At 39.6% G+C, this 16,202-nt stretch overlaps 2 protein-coding genes across 3 annotated transcripts in view; one reads left to right on the top strand and one right to left on the bottom strand.

Moving 5' to 3' along the window:
- wdr53 (WD repeat domain 53) overlaps nt 1-15,962 on the bottom strand; it is a 35,238-nt gene extending 19,276 nt beyond the window's left edge. The window contains exons 1-2 of one of the 2 annotated variants that reach the window (XM_065271182.2): nt 15,889-15,962; nt 14,624-15,116 (exon numbers count right to left, since the gene is read on the bottom strand). In XM_065271182.2, coding sequence (XP_065127254.1) covers nt 14,624-15,109 — 486 coding nt within the window. In that variant the 5' untranslated portion in view covers nt 15,110-15,116; nt 15,889-15,962. Of the gene's footprint in view, nt 1-14,623; nt 15,117-15,716; nt 15,862-15,888 lie in introns of those variants that run through there. The other variant, XM_065271181.2, reaches the window with a different exon arrangement.
- On the top strand, nt 283-7,938 carry LOC135771632 (E3 SUMO-protein ligase ZBED1-like). The gene is made up of 2 exons (XM_065281951.2): nt 283-6,180; nt 6,679-7,938. Exons 1-2 carry the CDS (start codon nt 5,352-5,354, stop codon nt 7,689-7,691), a joined length of 1,842 nt encoding a protein of 613 aa, XP_065138023.1. The 5' UTR covers nt 283-5,351; the 3' UTR covers nt 7,692-7,938.
- Nucleotides 15,963-16,202: the final 240 nt, after the last annotated feature.

The following is a 16,202-nucleotide window of genomic DNA, read 5'->3' as shown; positions in this document are numbered from 1 at the left end:
TGCCTAAATTACCGTATACAACACAGTAAGCGGGCATCATAATCTAAATTGCAGCTGATAAGTCCTTCCTTATCACTACCTTTGCATATTTCTACCGTTAAATTACAATCGTATTCTTAAGTGTTGCACCTTTATTAATCGTTTTTAGTAATTTAAAACAGTCGAACATACGTGTTTAGACACGGATGTTACAACAGGACATATCAAGCGATCTCTTCTAACAAAGCAATAGTGAAACACAGTAACTTAAATAAAGTAAAATGTCTTACTTGCTGTGTCATTTTCGTCAGATCCAATATTAGTGGTGCTTTTAATCAAAGTCTCTCTGCAAATCCAGCATCGACGTGCTTCTTTACAAGTGAATCCGCACAGTACACAAGGTAATCATGCAGTGGAAGATTTTTTTATTTTCATTTTAATTATAGTTTATGAACTTATAATTGTTAAATGCAAAATCCTGTTTCTTCTGTTCTAGTGAAAGATTTCTGTTCTTTCCATCTGTTGAGTAGTAAAATGTCCAAAGACTAGAACATTATGCAAAGTCCTACCAGATAAGATAAAGGGGGGCTAGTGAATGACATAAGTAACAAATGATGAACAAGTGGAAAAACTCAGTAAACGGTGGAGTTTCACTGAGAACAAAATAATTTCTTCTATTTGACCAGATGTGCTTCAACTGATATGTTTCTTAGTCATTGATAAATTGAAGGTTTATTTTCTAAGTGACGCTGGAACTATGATGAAATCTTTGGATCATGGGCGGAGATGGGATGACTGTGTTTTTTCAGTATCTTACTATAAATATGTGCTCAACCTTGTAAACGGGGCTCTTAGGTTTTTAAACTTCTAGCACCACGGGGGTGAGAGCCTATTCTGCAGAATATATAAAATTCAGACAAAGAAAATTCTGTCGACAGTGTGTCTGTGTGATCCTTGACTTTGACTCTTAGTGAGTATTATTTGATGCGGCTAAAATTCCACGACAATAATGGCGACGAGGATGCGGATTCCACAGCTGTAGACTCCAGGTTTGGGAGAGACTGACTGATCACCCCTGAGACAAGAGGTCTCGGGCTCCGTACCCCAGGCCTAAGGGAAGGGAGAGTCTCAACCAGTTCTGATGTCAAGGCTGACGGAATCTGGAAAAGAACCGTTGTGGTGGCATCTGAATAGATAATATGGTAAGCGTTATTTCGTTCGTGACCATGGGTCAGGGTAATTCGAAAGAGAGTAAAAGTCAATGGATCTGGAAAATGGTGTGTATACTCGAGTGATCAAATCAAAGAGCACAGGGGCGTTGGAAAGCGTAAAATCTGGGAGAAAAGGTATGATTTTCCTCCTAAAGGAACACTGAGTGTAAAAGCACTCACTTTATTAAGGGAAAAAATCATTGCGGATGGCAGAGAAATGAGAGCACAGAGTAAGATAAAGACCAAGGACGAACTGACTCAGACTAAGTCAGAGGTAAACATTAAGCATAATGTTTTCCTACATCAGATTCATTACATGATGAACCTAACTTTCTTTTTTTTTCCTCCTCCATATGCACCTGCACGTACCCCACCTGGGGTACATTTCTCTTATACAAAGGTACCTCTTCTAGACGGTGATCTCCAACCCCCTCCAAGAAGACTCCCACAACCACCCGCACAAGAAGCATTACCAAGAATACCAACTGCACCCCCGCCACCGCCAGCACAAGAACTATCACCTGGGCTAAACCCACCAATCCTCCTCGACAGCATCTTGGAAGAGGAAGAGGAGGAAGTCCAGATAAAAACATCAACACAGGAGAGGTTACATCCTGGGAATCCTACCTAAAGCAAATGTTCCTCGGGGAACTTCAACCTGAAATTTCAACAAAGGTGAAGCAAACCTGCATTGGATGGGAATCAGGAAAGCTGAGTGAGGTCATTACACATTCTCTACATGCTGAACGCCTGCATGAAGACAAAACGAAAGCAGCAGAGAAAGGCAAATCAACAACTATCTTCAGCTTTTGTCAAGATAAGCGAATGGGGCCAGCAACGACATAATCAGCACAGTTTCCCTTCACAAGGACAACGTTTCCAGGAGAACTGGCAACAAAAAGAAAGAGAGAAAAAGAGCGAAAGCAGTGGCAAGAAAATCAGAGAGAGAAGATTTGCTGGTATTGCGGACAGAAAGAACACTTGAAAAACCAATGTTTTCATTTCCTGAATTCTCAAGAGCAACCAGAATCCCAGGCGGATGCGGGAAACTTTGCGGGGTGTAAAGAAAAAGGGGACTGAAGCCAGGAGGGGGAAAGAGAGAATCGGACGGAAGGGGGTAAGTCCAATCTTGTTTTTTCTGCGTTTCAAATGCCATATTATCTGCTTGCTAATTCTGTTTTTCTGATGTGTGTGAAAGGGAAAGAATGCTCTATGCAATGAAGAACTTGCTTTGCTTAAAATTGATCGAGAAGCATACTCTAAACTGCCTCTCGAAGAAATAATGGTTGAGGGACAGGCATTGTTGTTTATGGTAGACTCTGGTGCAACCAACTCTGTCATACGCAAAGATGAAATCCCATTTGTCACCTTGAGTGGGCAGTTTAACTCATCTATGAGTGCTTCGGGGCATATAGTGAGGGAAGAATTTACTGCTCCACTCTGTTGTATGCATGACGGTAATGAGTTTATGCATATGTTCCTTGTATCTGACGCGTGTCCGGTAAACCTCATGGGGAGGGATTTGATGTGTAAAATGAATGCTAGCATCTTATGTAACAACCAAGTAGGGCTGCACGATTCGGAGAAAAAATCTAATTGCGATTTTTCTGATAAAAATTGCGATTCGCGATTTAAAGTGCGATTCATTAGTATATAATAAAAGAGCTACATCCAGGCTTGTTGTGGTGGTTTTAATAGCACCAAAGAAAGATGCTGTGCTACTGTTTATTTAAAACCTCTTAGACATTGTACCAAGTTGTCTGCAGGACTTTGCTCTTCTGCAGACAAACTTTTTTTTATCTAAGAACATTAAAATACAATTTAACAAAAATTTATTGAAAGTTTTATTTAAAATAACATATAGGCCAATGTATTTTGGCTGTCACTACAACAATGCTTCTGACAAGCAAATGTTTAGTTTTTTCTTTTAATCATAAGACTATACTCATCTTGTTTTACTTTTCAGGCATCTGTAATAAATGTAAATATATTAGTTATTAGAATCTATGATTTAACATAAGCAAAAAATACAAATAAAACACTGCACAGTCCTCACTGTACGATTTTAAATGTGGAGCTGCAGAAGCTTGTACAGTTAAGATTAAGGAGTGATTTTAATTTTTGGTGTGTAATAAACATTTCTGACACAGAAAGCACCAGGTTACTGTCTGTCACTTTAAGACACAAGACAGCTTTAAAACTGCTCTGCTTCAATATACTGATAAACATCCAGCTGTTTATGTTCACTTAGACAAGAAAGAAAACTTAAGTTTAGTGATCACGCGTGTGCTGACTGCTCTCTGTGTGCGCGCTTCATGAACCCTCGTGCCTGTAAATATTCAAAGTGGTGCAGATGTGCGGGTGCAAGAAAGTATACTGTACCTCTTTCGTCTGCTGTGTTCCGGGCTATAAACCTGCTTATAGTCTGATGAGGCGCTTGCCATTGTTTGCGATGCATGACGAGAAACGGACGTATATACCTTTCTTTAAGTCCAACATTACACAAAAGGGAAATGTTTTCGCGCATTTCTGTCCTTTCATTTGCCGGTTAATGAGTTATAATGGGTTTTTAAAATGACTGAATCCAAAACCTGCCAACTTCATGACATTCCGCGTTGTGCAGTTAATTCCATTAGTATGCATTTCGCGATTCTGTTGGTGTTTTCCGCATCGCGGAAATCATATGGCCGTACACTTTGTTGAGGAGTTGAACTGCTGCTCGCTCATGTTTTCCTAATGGTGTTATCTGACGTGTAGTCAGCACCTCAGTGTTAATGCACTCTATTGGTTTAAACTGCATCAAACGTAAAATGCGCATGAAGCGAACTGTCAAAAACTGCGTACTAGATGATTGTTATATTTGATAGTTTTGAATCGAAAAAAATCGCAGCTCTTGCGATTCGAAAATCGCATCCATTCACATCGCGATTTCAGTTCAAAAACGATTAATCGTGCAGCCCTACAACCAAGGCCTGAATATTTCTTGTTGGGATCCCAGAATGTTGTCTATGTGTGTGTCTCTGTTATATGTGTATGAATGGGCCTTTCTAAATGAAGAGTTGCATGCTGAAGGGAAGATAAGATTGCCACAAGCCAGCGAGGTCATTCCAGCTGAAAACATGGATTGCATGCTCATGCTGTTGAAATAACAGAGAGAGAGTGGCAAGAGAGATGGTTTTCTGTAAAGACAGAGGGTTTTGACTTTAACCCATATATGCTGGAATGACTCATGGTGTGTGGCACTCGTTCAGTTGACAGGAAAGCAGGAACAAATTTTTGATGTTGACAATTCAATACCCCACATCTCCATTGCAAAAAATACTAGTCAGCCGTTAGAAAAAGCAGGTGAATTTGCAAAGGCCTGCAGTGAGGCTGTTGATTGGGAACCATTGGCAGATAGCATACAGTTCTCAGAGCAGTTATCAGCACACAGAAGAGATTATGCTGCTTTTTCATGGCTGAGAGAGAGAGAGTTGTAATACAGAAAGCTGTTTCTGCAGATTTCAACTCACAAAGCAGTTTGTCAGTACACATGACGTGTGCTAGTATTGATTTACCCCAAAAAGTTCTTGACCATGTACCTGATTACCTGTGGGCTAAAGACAAGTATGATGTAGGTTTGATTAAAGGGTGTGAACCAGTAACTATCACCCCAAAGAGTGATTATAGACCATGTAAACCCCAATATCCTCTGAAAAGGGAGGCGCTTGAGGGAATAAGGCCAGTATTTCAGGCCTTATTGGAAAAAGGGATAATTATTCCCTGCCCACACTCACCTGTGAGAACACCCATTTTTCCTGTACAAAAGGTCAGGGATGCAGGTCAGCCCACAGAGTGGAGGTTAGTTCAAGATCTCCAAGCAGGAAATGCTGCAGTACAAGCAAGGGCACCTCACGTTAGGGCTGAACGATATTCTGTTTTAACATCGTCATCGCGATGTCCGCGTGAGCGATAGTCACATCGCCGTAACATGCGATGTGAAAGGTAGTAGCCCATGGTGTATTAAGAGAACAGTAGCACCAAGATAGCACACACAGTAAACACGAGTTTGTCGTATGGCTTGTTGCTGGGGTGACATGCACGTTCCGCGTGCCTGCACAGTGATTGGTTCGCTGTGACGCTGCTCACGCTCACAGTTCACAGCAAAAATTCACTGCTAAAATGCGCGACGAAGAGGATCCGCCGCAAAAAAGTGATTTTGTACCAAAAAGAAAGTCGAAATCATCTATTTGGGATTATTTCGGCTACAAAAAGGAGGATGTTGACCAAAAAGAGGTACTTTGCATTGAGTGTCATAAAGTTGTGGGCACAAAACAAGGAAACACCACCAATTTGTCTGACCACTTAAAACGGCACTACAAAGCTCTTTACGACGAATACAAAGTCAAATCTGGGACTGGATGTCAACCCAAACAAACAAATATTTGTGATGCCTTTGCCAGCGTGACACCTTACCAGAAAGGCTCTCAACGACAGAAAGAAATAACCGATGCAATAACGTTTCATATAGCTAAAGATATGTTGCCATTAAATACCGTCACCAAAGAGGGATTTAAGAAAATGATCCGAACGCTTGACAGACGGTATGTTATACCATCCCGCACATATTTTTCCCAAGTTGCAATAAAAGAGCTGTATGAAAAATGCAAATCTAAGATTGAAACAGAACTATCGCACGTGGAATACTACGCAATCACAACAGACTTGTGGTCCAGCAGGACAATGGAGCCCTACATGAGTCTGACGGTCCATTTCATCACAGAGGACTTTGAGTTAAAAAGTCGCTGTTTGCAGACGGCATTTTTCCCGGAAAGTCATACAGCAGAGAATATCGCAGAGGCCCTGAGAGAAGCGGTGTCCGCTTGGGGCTTAGATGAGAGACGTCAAGTCTGCATGACAACAGATAATGCAGCGAACATGGTAAAAGCTGCCGATCTGAACAAGTGGACCAGGCTACAATGCTTCGGCCACAGACTGCATCTTGCAGTTGGTGAGTAACGACCATGATCTTTATCCTAAATAAATATACATTTTTACTCAGCTGTTTTACTTGATAACCTGTCCTGAACCTGACAAAACTTGTAAGATGAATTTGTTGCATGTGTGTACGTAGAGCTTTAAAACGTAAGAAAAAATACAGACACTAAACATTTAATTTTAAACAATTTATTGAATCATTGAAAAAATAGTTTTATGAGCACATTGTATAAAATAAAACAGGTTATTGTGCCCTCTAGAGATGACCGAAAATGAAAACATTTCATGGATGAACAGTGCACAGAAATTACATGCATCATATGACATTGTACTGTATAACTATAGAATGCATACAATAGCATTATTAAAATGTTATAAAAAGCAGTTATAAGATAAATATATTACATAAACCAAGGTCTTTTGCATATGAACTTATTTCTGTATCAAAATGTATAATTAAAATAAATATTTAACTTCTATAATTAAAGTTTGCAATGTTTTGTTTGCTTAGAAAACGCAGTGAAAAAGGATGGCCGCATTGATCGTGCTGTAGGACTCTGCAAGAAGCTGGTGAGCCACTTTTCTCACAGCTGGAAGGCCAGCGATGCCCTGGCAAAAGTCCAGAAGGAACTCAATCTACCATCACATTGTCTCATCTCAGAATGCCAAACAAGGTGGGGTTCCAGGCAGATGATGATCAGCAGGATATTAGAGCAGCAGCAGGCTTTAACTCAGGTCCTGTCTGCAGACAAGAAGCTGCGGCATCTGATTCCAACCTGGCAGGATATAGATGTCCTGGAATCGGTAAGCAAGTCACTGGGCCCAATGCTGGATTTCACGGATGCACTTTCAGGAGATGAATACGTCAGTGTCTCCTTTGTAAAGCCAGTTCTTCAGCTCTTCAACACTTCACTACTGGAAATGCGAGAAGATGACACAGACCTGACCAAGAACATAAAGAAGAAGATGCTGGACTACCTCAATGAGAAATACGAAGATGATGAAACTCAGAAGCTGCTAGATATGGCATCTTTTTTGGACCCCCGGTTCAAGATGGACTTCATCAGTGCAGACAAGAAGACCCAAGTTAAAGCTAGAGTGTCATCACTGATGATGGAATGCCAGGAGAAATCAAGCTGCAGCACTGACGTGGAGCCAAATGTTAGTGCACCCCAGGAAAAGAAAGCAAAGAAGTCATTGGGAAGCTTCTTTAAACAGAGTGAAACTGCAGCAAAGGGTGATTCGTCTCTGACCGTAAAGGATGCTTTGGAAGCAGAGTTAAACACCTACCTGCTAACACCTCCAATAGACAAAGAGGAGGATCCACTTGCATGGTGGAAAGTACACAAACTAAGCTTTCCTCATCTTGCCAGACTTGCACGCAGATACCTGTGTATTCCTGCAACAAGCTCGCCGTCAGAGAGACTTTTCAGTACAAGTGGCAACATCGTCACTTGCCAACGAACCTGTCTCAAGCCTGCAAAGGTTGATAGACTTGTGTTCTTAGCTAAAAACCTTGAGTAAGCAAAGCATTCAGCATACATATGTATGCATGATCATGCTAAAGAATACTCAGTTTAGAAGTTTTATTTCATTTTGTTTATGATTATAATAATGACCAACACGGTTTTACTTTGGCACTTTTGCTAAGAAAAGTTGACTAAAAAACAAGAGATTGTGAACCAAAATGCTTATAAGTTGTTTTATAAAAAAAATATTTTAGTTATGTTATGAACCAATCAGGGGGGTTGGTGTTGTAAAGCTGCTGTTTAAATGTGTTTAGCTTTTCTGTTTACAGGAATATGTTCTCTAATACAAAATATATTAAAGTTTTATTTTATTACGTTTATTTCATATATTTAGCCATGATTATGATGACCAACACTGTTTTACTTTGGCACTTTGGCTAAGAAAAGTTTACTTGAAAGATTGTGAATCAAAATGCTTATAAGTTGTTTGATAGAAATATATTTATTTTAAGTTATGTTGTTGTTAACCAATCAGGGGGGTTGGTGTAAAGCTGCTGTTTTATTTAAAAATGTGTTCTGCTTTAGTGTTTACAGAAATGTTCTAATTTTGGAATAAAAATATTAAGTGACATTTTTGTCACTTGAAATAAAGCTTGCTTATTAGTGAAATCATTAATATTTTGGAATGGTACATATTTACTTTAGCCTGGATCAATGGCTCTTAACATCGCAATGTACATCGTCTGGGGGAAAACTATCGCAATGTAATTTTTTCCCAACATCGTGCAGCCCTACCTCACGTGCCAAACCCTTACACAATTCTCTCACAGATACCAGCTGACGGCCAGTGGTTTTCTGTAGTGGATATTTCAAGTGCATTCTTCAGAGTTCCTGTCGATTCTAATAGCCAGTTTTAGCTTGATTTTACATTTTAGGGGTACAGCGAGAGCCGCACTATTTACAAACTCTGCATTGCATTGTTCATTACAGAAACTTGTGTTGGATGATGATGTTGCTTTATTGCAGTACGTGGATGAATTCTTGGTGCCAGCACCGACTCAGCAATCGTGCACAGACAACACCATACGGCTGCTTACTCATCTAGCTAAGGAAGGTCATAAGGTAAACCCTAATAAAGTCCAGTGCTCAGTCCAGAAAGTAACCTTTCTAGGATATGAAATTACACCAATGGGTAAGCCTCTCTCTCCAAAGAGAATAGAGGCAATAGCTAACATACCAAAACCCATTACAAAGAAACAGGTGATGTCATTCTTGGGTATGACATCTTATTGCAGGACTTTTATTGCTAACTATTCTGAGATGCAACAACCATTGCATGATATGATTTATGAGAAACCTTTGGCACCATCAGAGAAGGTAGAATGGACAGAGAAGGCTGAAAGGGCATTTGTGGAACTAAAACAGACATTACAGCAGGCACCCACTTTGGGGTTGCCAGATCCAAAAAAGCCTTTTATCCAAACAGTGGATGAAAGGAATGGCTGTATGACCTCTGTTTTGTTACAAGAACATGGTGACAAGTTGAGACCAGTTGCATATTTTTCAGGACGCCTTGATGCGGTGGCCAGGGGCCTACCAGGATGTCTCAGGGCAGTGGCAGCTGCGGAAAAAGCTGTACAAGCGTGCAGTGAGTTTGTGGGGTACGCACAGCTGCGTCTGTTGGTTTCCTCACTCTGTGTCTCATATACTGCTTGGACAGCGCACATCTCACTTGTCTGCAGCAAGATGGCTGCGTTATTCCTGTGTATTGTTACAGATGTCTAATGTCACAGTTGAAAGATGTACAGTGCTAAACCCGGCGACATTGTTACCTACACCTGGTGAAGGTACACCGCATTGTTGTTTGTCTGCCCTACGGGAAGTATGTACACCAAGGCCTGACCTTGCTGACACACCCATACCTAAATGCACCCTCACATATTATGTGGATGGTTCCTCTTCCAGAGATGACAGAGGCATAAATAGGATGGGGTGGGCAGTTGTGTCTGACTTTGAAGTAGTGAAATCCGGATGCTTACCACCTCACAAATCTGCAAAGGTGGCTGAATTGCATGCACTAACACAAGCTTGTCAACTTTCTACTAATCAATCTATAACCATTTACATTGACTGCTCATTTTACTGACAGTTTCTCTCCTATAACAAATTTTACTCCTTTCTCAAATAGCTGTGTGCAAATGCAAAGCACACACCAAGGAACAGGACGTGATCTCCAGAGGAAATGCACGCTCAGATGCGGAAGCATCTCTCATTTCTACTAACAAAATCTTTTCTCTTACGCAGATTTCCCAGGAAAATGAAGCTGAAACAGCACAGGAGTCATTAATAACCATGCATACATTTTCTCTTCCAACAGAAACAGCTCTATGGAAATCGTGTGAAGCAACCAAAACTCCTGAAGGGATTTGGATGGGTCCAAATCAAAAACCTTGCTTACCTAAACATTTTTATTCCCATTTTCCTAGGTTGACACATGGGGACCACGGTGACAGGCGATACTCTTCAAAATGAAAATGACATGTTGCAGTATTGTATTTCTATGTCCTCTGTATTTCAAAATATCTCCAAAGCAGGTAAAAACAGGCCTAACCCGTCCAGTAGAAAAACCATTACACAACATCAAACCAGGGGATTACGTGGTGGTAAAGAACCTCAGGAGGAAATCCTGGAAAGCCTGATGGTGGGATGGGCCCTATCAGGTTCTGCTGACAACGCATACCGCCGTAAAGATCGCAGAGCGTGCCACATGGGTGCACGCTGCCCATTGCCGAAGGGTTGGTGCTGGAATCCAAGGGGTGATCCAAAGGGAGGATGACTAACCGACTGCGTGGTGTGGTGCTACCATACCCGAATCTACAGAGGGAATTAATCATCAAGGGCACACGACCCCAACTATACCTGTGCTCAACCTCTTCACCACAAATCCAAAGGAATCATCAAGGGCGCACGACCCCAACTCTAACTGTGCTCAACATCTTCACTACAATTAAAAAGACCCTATGTAACGATGAGAATCATGAAGTTAGGAATAAATCATAAAAAGGGAGGAGTGTAGTGGAAGATTTTTTTATTTTCATTTTAATTATAGTTTATGAACTTATAATTGTTAAATGCAAAATCCTGTTTCTTCTGTTCTAGTGAAAGATTTCTGTTCTTTCCATCTGTTCAGTAGTAAAATGTCCAAAGACTAGAACATTATGCAAAGTCCTACCAGATAAGATAAAGGGGGGCTAGTGAATGACATAAGTAACAAATGATGAACAAGTGGAAAAACTCAGTAAACGGTGGAGTTTCACTGAGAACAAAATAATTTCTTCTATTTGACCAGATGTGCTTCAACTGATATGTTTCTTAGTCATTGATAAATTGAAGGTTTATTTTCTAAGTGACGCTGGAACTATGATGAAATCTTTGGATCATGGGCGGAGATGGGATGACTGTGTTTTTTCAGTATCTTACTATAAATATGTGCTCAACCTTGTAAACGGGGCTCTTAGGTTTTTAAACTTCTAGCACCACGGGGGTGAGAGCCTATTCTGCAGAATATATAAAATTCAGACAAAGAAAATTCTGTCGACAGTGTGTCTGTGTGATCCTTGACTTTGACTCTTAGTGAGTATTATTTGATGCGGCTAAAATTCCACGACAATCAAACACTCCCCACGTGAGCTGGAACTCTTCAAAAACAACCTTTATCCACGCATTCCTAATGTTATTTTCCAAGCCTCCGAATTAAAGTATTCAGCTTCTGTGTTGTTCCCACGCGGTTCTTCCACAACCCAAGACTTCGTTACCATGGTTACTCTATCATAACAGATCACCGTGTCAAAATAAAAGTCTATCAGAAAAAATGAACATATTTTTTAAATGACTTTAAATCTCCCATTCATTAAACTTTTAAGTCTATGCATATTTTCTGTCTTTATTTCCGGCAATCCAGAATATACTAGTGCATTTATTGCATGTCAATGAATAAAAAGTTTAAAAACTTCATGTATTCTGAGGTCACAGCAAATGTTTTCTTTTTCTAAGCTTTAGTTTTGGGGGTGGGGTTAATATACAACTTCATGCACTGAAGGACCCAGTATTGAAGGCTTCTTTGTATTCAATTCAATTTTATTTATATAGCACATTTCACAATTGTTAAAGGAATAGTCTACTCATTTTCAATATTAAAATATGTTATTACCTTAACTAAGAACTGTTGAATCATCCCTCTATCATCTGTGTGTGTGCACGTAAGCGCGTTTTTCCTATTTAAGACGAGTAGTTATACGAGCAAGTTTGGTGGTACAAAATAAAACATAGCGCTTTTTTAAGCGGATTTAAAAGAGGAACTATATTTTATGGCGTAATAGCACTTTTGGGAGTACTTCGACTTGGCGCAGTAACACCCTCCCTCTCCCATTATGAGAGTGAGAAGGGGAGCGGACTTTTCAGGCGAGTCGAAGTACTCCCAAAAGTGCTATTACGCCATAAAATATAGTTCCTCTTTTAAATCCGCTTAGAAAAGCGCTACGTTTTATTTTGTACCACCAAACTTGCTCGTATAACTACTCGTCTTAAATAGGAAAAACGTTGATGTGTTTGGTCACTTCTAACTTTATCTCTAAATGGCAGCATTGAATGAATGGGGCTAAGCTAAATGCTATCGTATCGTCGCAGCGCGCTCCAGCGCTTACGTGCACACACACAGATGATAGAGGGATGATTCAACAGTTCTTAGTTAAGGTAATAACATATTTTAATATTGAAAATGAGTAGACTATTCCTTTAATTGTTTCAAAGCAGCTTTACATGAATAGATGTAGGGGAAAACACAGAAAAATCGATAGATAATTTAATAAGGAGAACACAGCGGCTAAGAATAAACCGTACAAGCGAGCGTAGTAATAATGTAATGTATACAGGAAAGTGCTAAGTTAAGCCAATGTTGACGAGTGTAGTAATAATGTAACGTATACAGGAAAGTGCTAAGTTAAGCCACTGTTGGCTGACTCTCCATAAGATGAAAAAAACCCTAGAAGGAGAAAAACCCTTGAGAGAGATACATATATATTTATATATATATATATATATGTATATAAACACGATAGGGATATGAAACGGGTAAGTATTCCAGAGACACCAGCATGTTTGCTTCTCAGCAGTGACATTTTTATTGTTGTCTTTTCCTAATATTTAAGAATATTGTCAAATCCTGTACAGTGAATCACTCATAAATCTTATAATAATTCAATGATTTCTGTTTAGTTCCGCCAAATATAAATTGTTATAGGAAATAAATAACTTTAAGATAATGCACACTTCTTTGTCTTTAGAAATATCTGTTTCCATACCAATATTGTAAGTTGCAACTTGCTTAAAAATGTGGAACAACTTTTTCAAGTGGGTTTCTCTTTCTAAGATCACCCTGCAAACTAATAAGTAATCCTGTCTGAGATTGATACCAGTTAGCTAAAAATATATGGGGAAAAATACAAAGCAAGTACTTTAAAACATGAATTGTTTTACTAATATCTTACTGATACAGTATGTGACATGCATAATAAGTTAGAACACAGTGTAGATAAGAGTAGGTAGATGATTTAGATTAAATAGACTAGATTAAAATGTATAAGTTTTATCAATTGTTGCATTAGTGATTCTGTGATCGATCGCGTGGTCTGTTTAAGAATGCCTGCGATTCTCATACGTGTTTCATCAGTAAAGCCGGTTCCTTGAGTAAATCGCCATCACCTGCTTTCAGATGGAGCAGCATTTACTACACAGAGCCGTATTTCAAAGAGAAGATAGGCAAAATCATGTTCATAATCGAGGTAAATCTACTCCAATAATCTCTGTGTAGTAAATGCTGCTCTATCTGAAAGCAGCTGATGGCGATGTACTACTAATCACAAAACCCGCTTTACTGATATAACACGCACGAGAATCCCAGGCAATTTTTTGCACAGCCCTAGTAGTTTCTTAATCAGAGTATTGTCTTTCTCTAAATAATAATAACCAAATATTGTTGTCCATGTAAACGTGCTCATTGACAAATGTGATTGTTATAGGAGCATTTCACTCATAGAAATATTAATCTTTATTGAAAGTGTGTCATATTTGTAGTCGAAAAGTAACATACATTTAGAATTTGGTGCCTATTTGACAAAGAAAAGGGCTTTGTGTAGTCTTAACCCCTCAACAAAGATATTGCACTTCCTTCTTTCAATGATGCAAAATTATGATTTTTACATCATTGAAAGAAGGAAGTGCAACACTGAAATCTGTATTTCTCCTGTCTCAGCGGCAATTGAGGAAATGATGCACGACCATTCAAAAACATGACTGGCTGGGGTTCTAACAATACAAAGCTTAATGCAAATGGGTGAAGTGACACTTTTTGCAAAAAAATCAGTGAACTAACAAATCACTGAATTGCTTAGAGCAGCATAAAATATGATTTTCTCTTTTTATAATTTGCCGTTGAAGTACAAATAAGGCTTAAAGGGTACATGGGCTTAATGGGTAAACTTACACTATTATGTGTGTTTGAAATCACACGCACTGTGCAGATCAGTTGGCTTATGACATTAAAGCAGCACGTCAGCGATTGCAGAGCAAATGGCTACTAATATGCCTTTAAATCTCTCTCACGGTTATGTAAACAGATCAGTCTGCGCAGTGCACATGATGTCAAACACACCTCTGTTAGGGGTCATTCAGGATGTGTTGAACGCAGCTGCATGCATTTATGCTGCACATATCAAAATGTTTTACAGTAACGCTTAAGCATACTGTACCAAGGTCTTGGTTATTTTTAATTGGTGTTAGCTCGTGCAATAACTAACTTTTAAGATTAAAAACAATTCTTCCAGGGGAGGGAAACCCATGAGCCCTGATTGGAGAGTTTGTTTGTAGGCCTTGCACATGAAGCCTTAGACATCTGACAGCGCTCTCAGTGCGATTTTTTCATTTTATTACCTGCATGTCGAGTCCTGCAGACACTAAGCTCTGAGGTCTGTGCGGGCGAAACGTCACGGATGAGCAGATGTTGTCGTGTTTCCACAGCGTCCTGGTAACTTTCTCTAGCTGCAGGTCTACGATCCTCACGACTCCAGAATCATCAGCCAAAGCGAGAACGCCGCCCCCCTCATTCACAGACAGAGAGTTGATCTCCTCCTCAACTACATTCTGCAGTTCTGTCACAGTCGTATTGAGATTCCTGGGGTCGAGTATGCTGACGCTCTGTCCGTGAGAGGCGTACAGCATGCAGGGCGCCAACGGGGAAAACGCCACGCATGTAACGTCTTCACGGTTACGCACATGCAGTTTAGACAGTGGTAATCCGCTGTGATTCCACACAGTCAGTTCACCCGCTTCTGCTCCGGTGGCTAGCAGCTGCTCTGATCCACAGCAAACTCCAGCACAGAGCACAGGTGCAGCGTGACCACCGGCCCATCGTGACATCCTGATCCTGAATACACACACACAAGACATAAGTTAACACTCCAGGAATTGACAGATAAGTCTCTGACTTCCAAAAGACAGTCAAACGTGAGGGACACAAAGGGAATTCCTGAAGAATCTTTAAAAGTTCATTTGCATTTACAAAAATTCTCTGGCAAATTGAGAATGGGATATCAACGCTGCATCCATGATTAACGTGACATTACCTGATGTGGCTGACTGTTATGTGTTTTGTTGATATTTAATAAGCTTGACACTCCTGCTCATATTATTAGTGCGATTATATGAGAAAGTCTTTAAAAAGTCGCCATTTGTTTTCTACAGAATAAAAACACTCTTGTACTGTATATTACAAGTTGAAAACAACACGACCTTGAGTAAATTATAACACATTTGGGGTTTAAAAGTAACTTAAACGTTAGAAAGATGATATCATTAGTAAATTACTTGCTACTGATTCAGATTCGCATTTAAACTGGGATACTGAGATTATAGATTAGATTTATCTACAGATGTTCATTCCGTGTGTAGCATTCGTATGCTAATGTCTATAACAAGCATAAATTCACTAATGTGAACCAATAGAACAGATTGAGCATAAGCACACCTTTTGTTGTGTTTTTTTCGTTGTCTTTTTTCACGTTGTTGCAAACATAAACAAAAATTAAGCGCAGCACACATAAATTTGTATAAGGAATCACTGAAGAACAATAAACACTAATACATAAATCACGTCACGTAAGATTTGACAACCGAGCAAATATCGTATAACAAAATACCTGCTCGAGCCCGTGTTGTGGTCATAGACAGGTTGTGGTGCTGTTGTAAGCGCGTATTGATGACGTCACGGGCGTTTTCTTCTTCTTCGGTAGTTTTTACATTACCGCCATCTTCTGGACTGAGGTGTGAACTTTTTGGGATATTAATTATATTACGCTACTACGGAGGTGATAAAATGGGAGGGGGGAATAAATAAATACAACTAATAGTTTAAAAAAAAAACCACACACAATTCATTCTTTGCTGCCTTTTCTAGTTCTTTCCTTTATTCAGAGTATTCTCTACATATCAGGAGTATGTGTTCTACATTCTC

Source organism: Paramisgurnus dabryanus, chromosome 8 (assembly GCF_030506205.2).
Source record: "Paramisgurnus dabryanus chromosome 8, PD_genome_1.1, whole genome shotgun sequence".
NCBI lineage: Eukaryota > Metazoa > Chordata > Actinopteri > Cypriniformes > Cobitidae > Paramisgurnus > Paramisgurnus dabryanus.
The sequence above is the reverse complement of the archived record's forward strand: the minus strand, read 5'-3'. Positions and strand labels throughout refer to the sequence as shown.

Excerpts from the sequence above, each read along its gene's own strand:
- LOC135771632 (XM_065281951.2), top strand. The coding sequence starts at position 5,352 with ATGCGCGACGAAGAGGATCCGCCGCAAAAAAGTGATTTTGTACCAAAA. Across the intron at positions 6,181-6,678 it reads CAGACTGCATCTTGCAGTTG|AAAACGCAGTGAAAAAGGAT; the intron begins GTGAGTAACGAC and ends TTGTTTGCTTAG.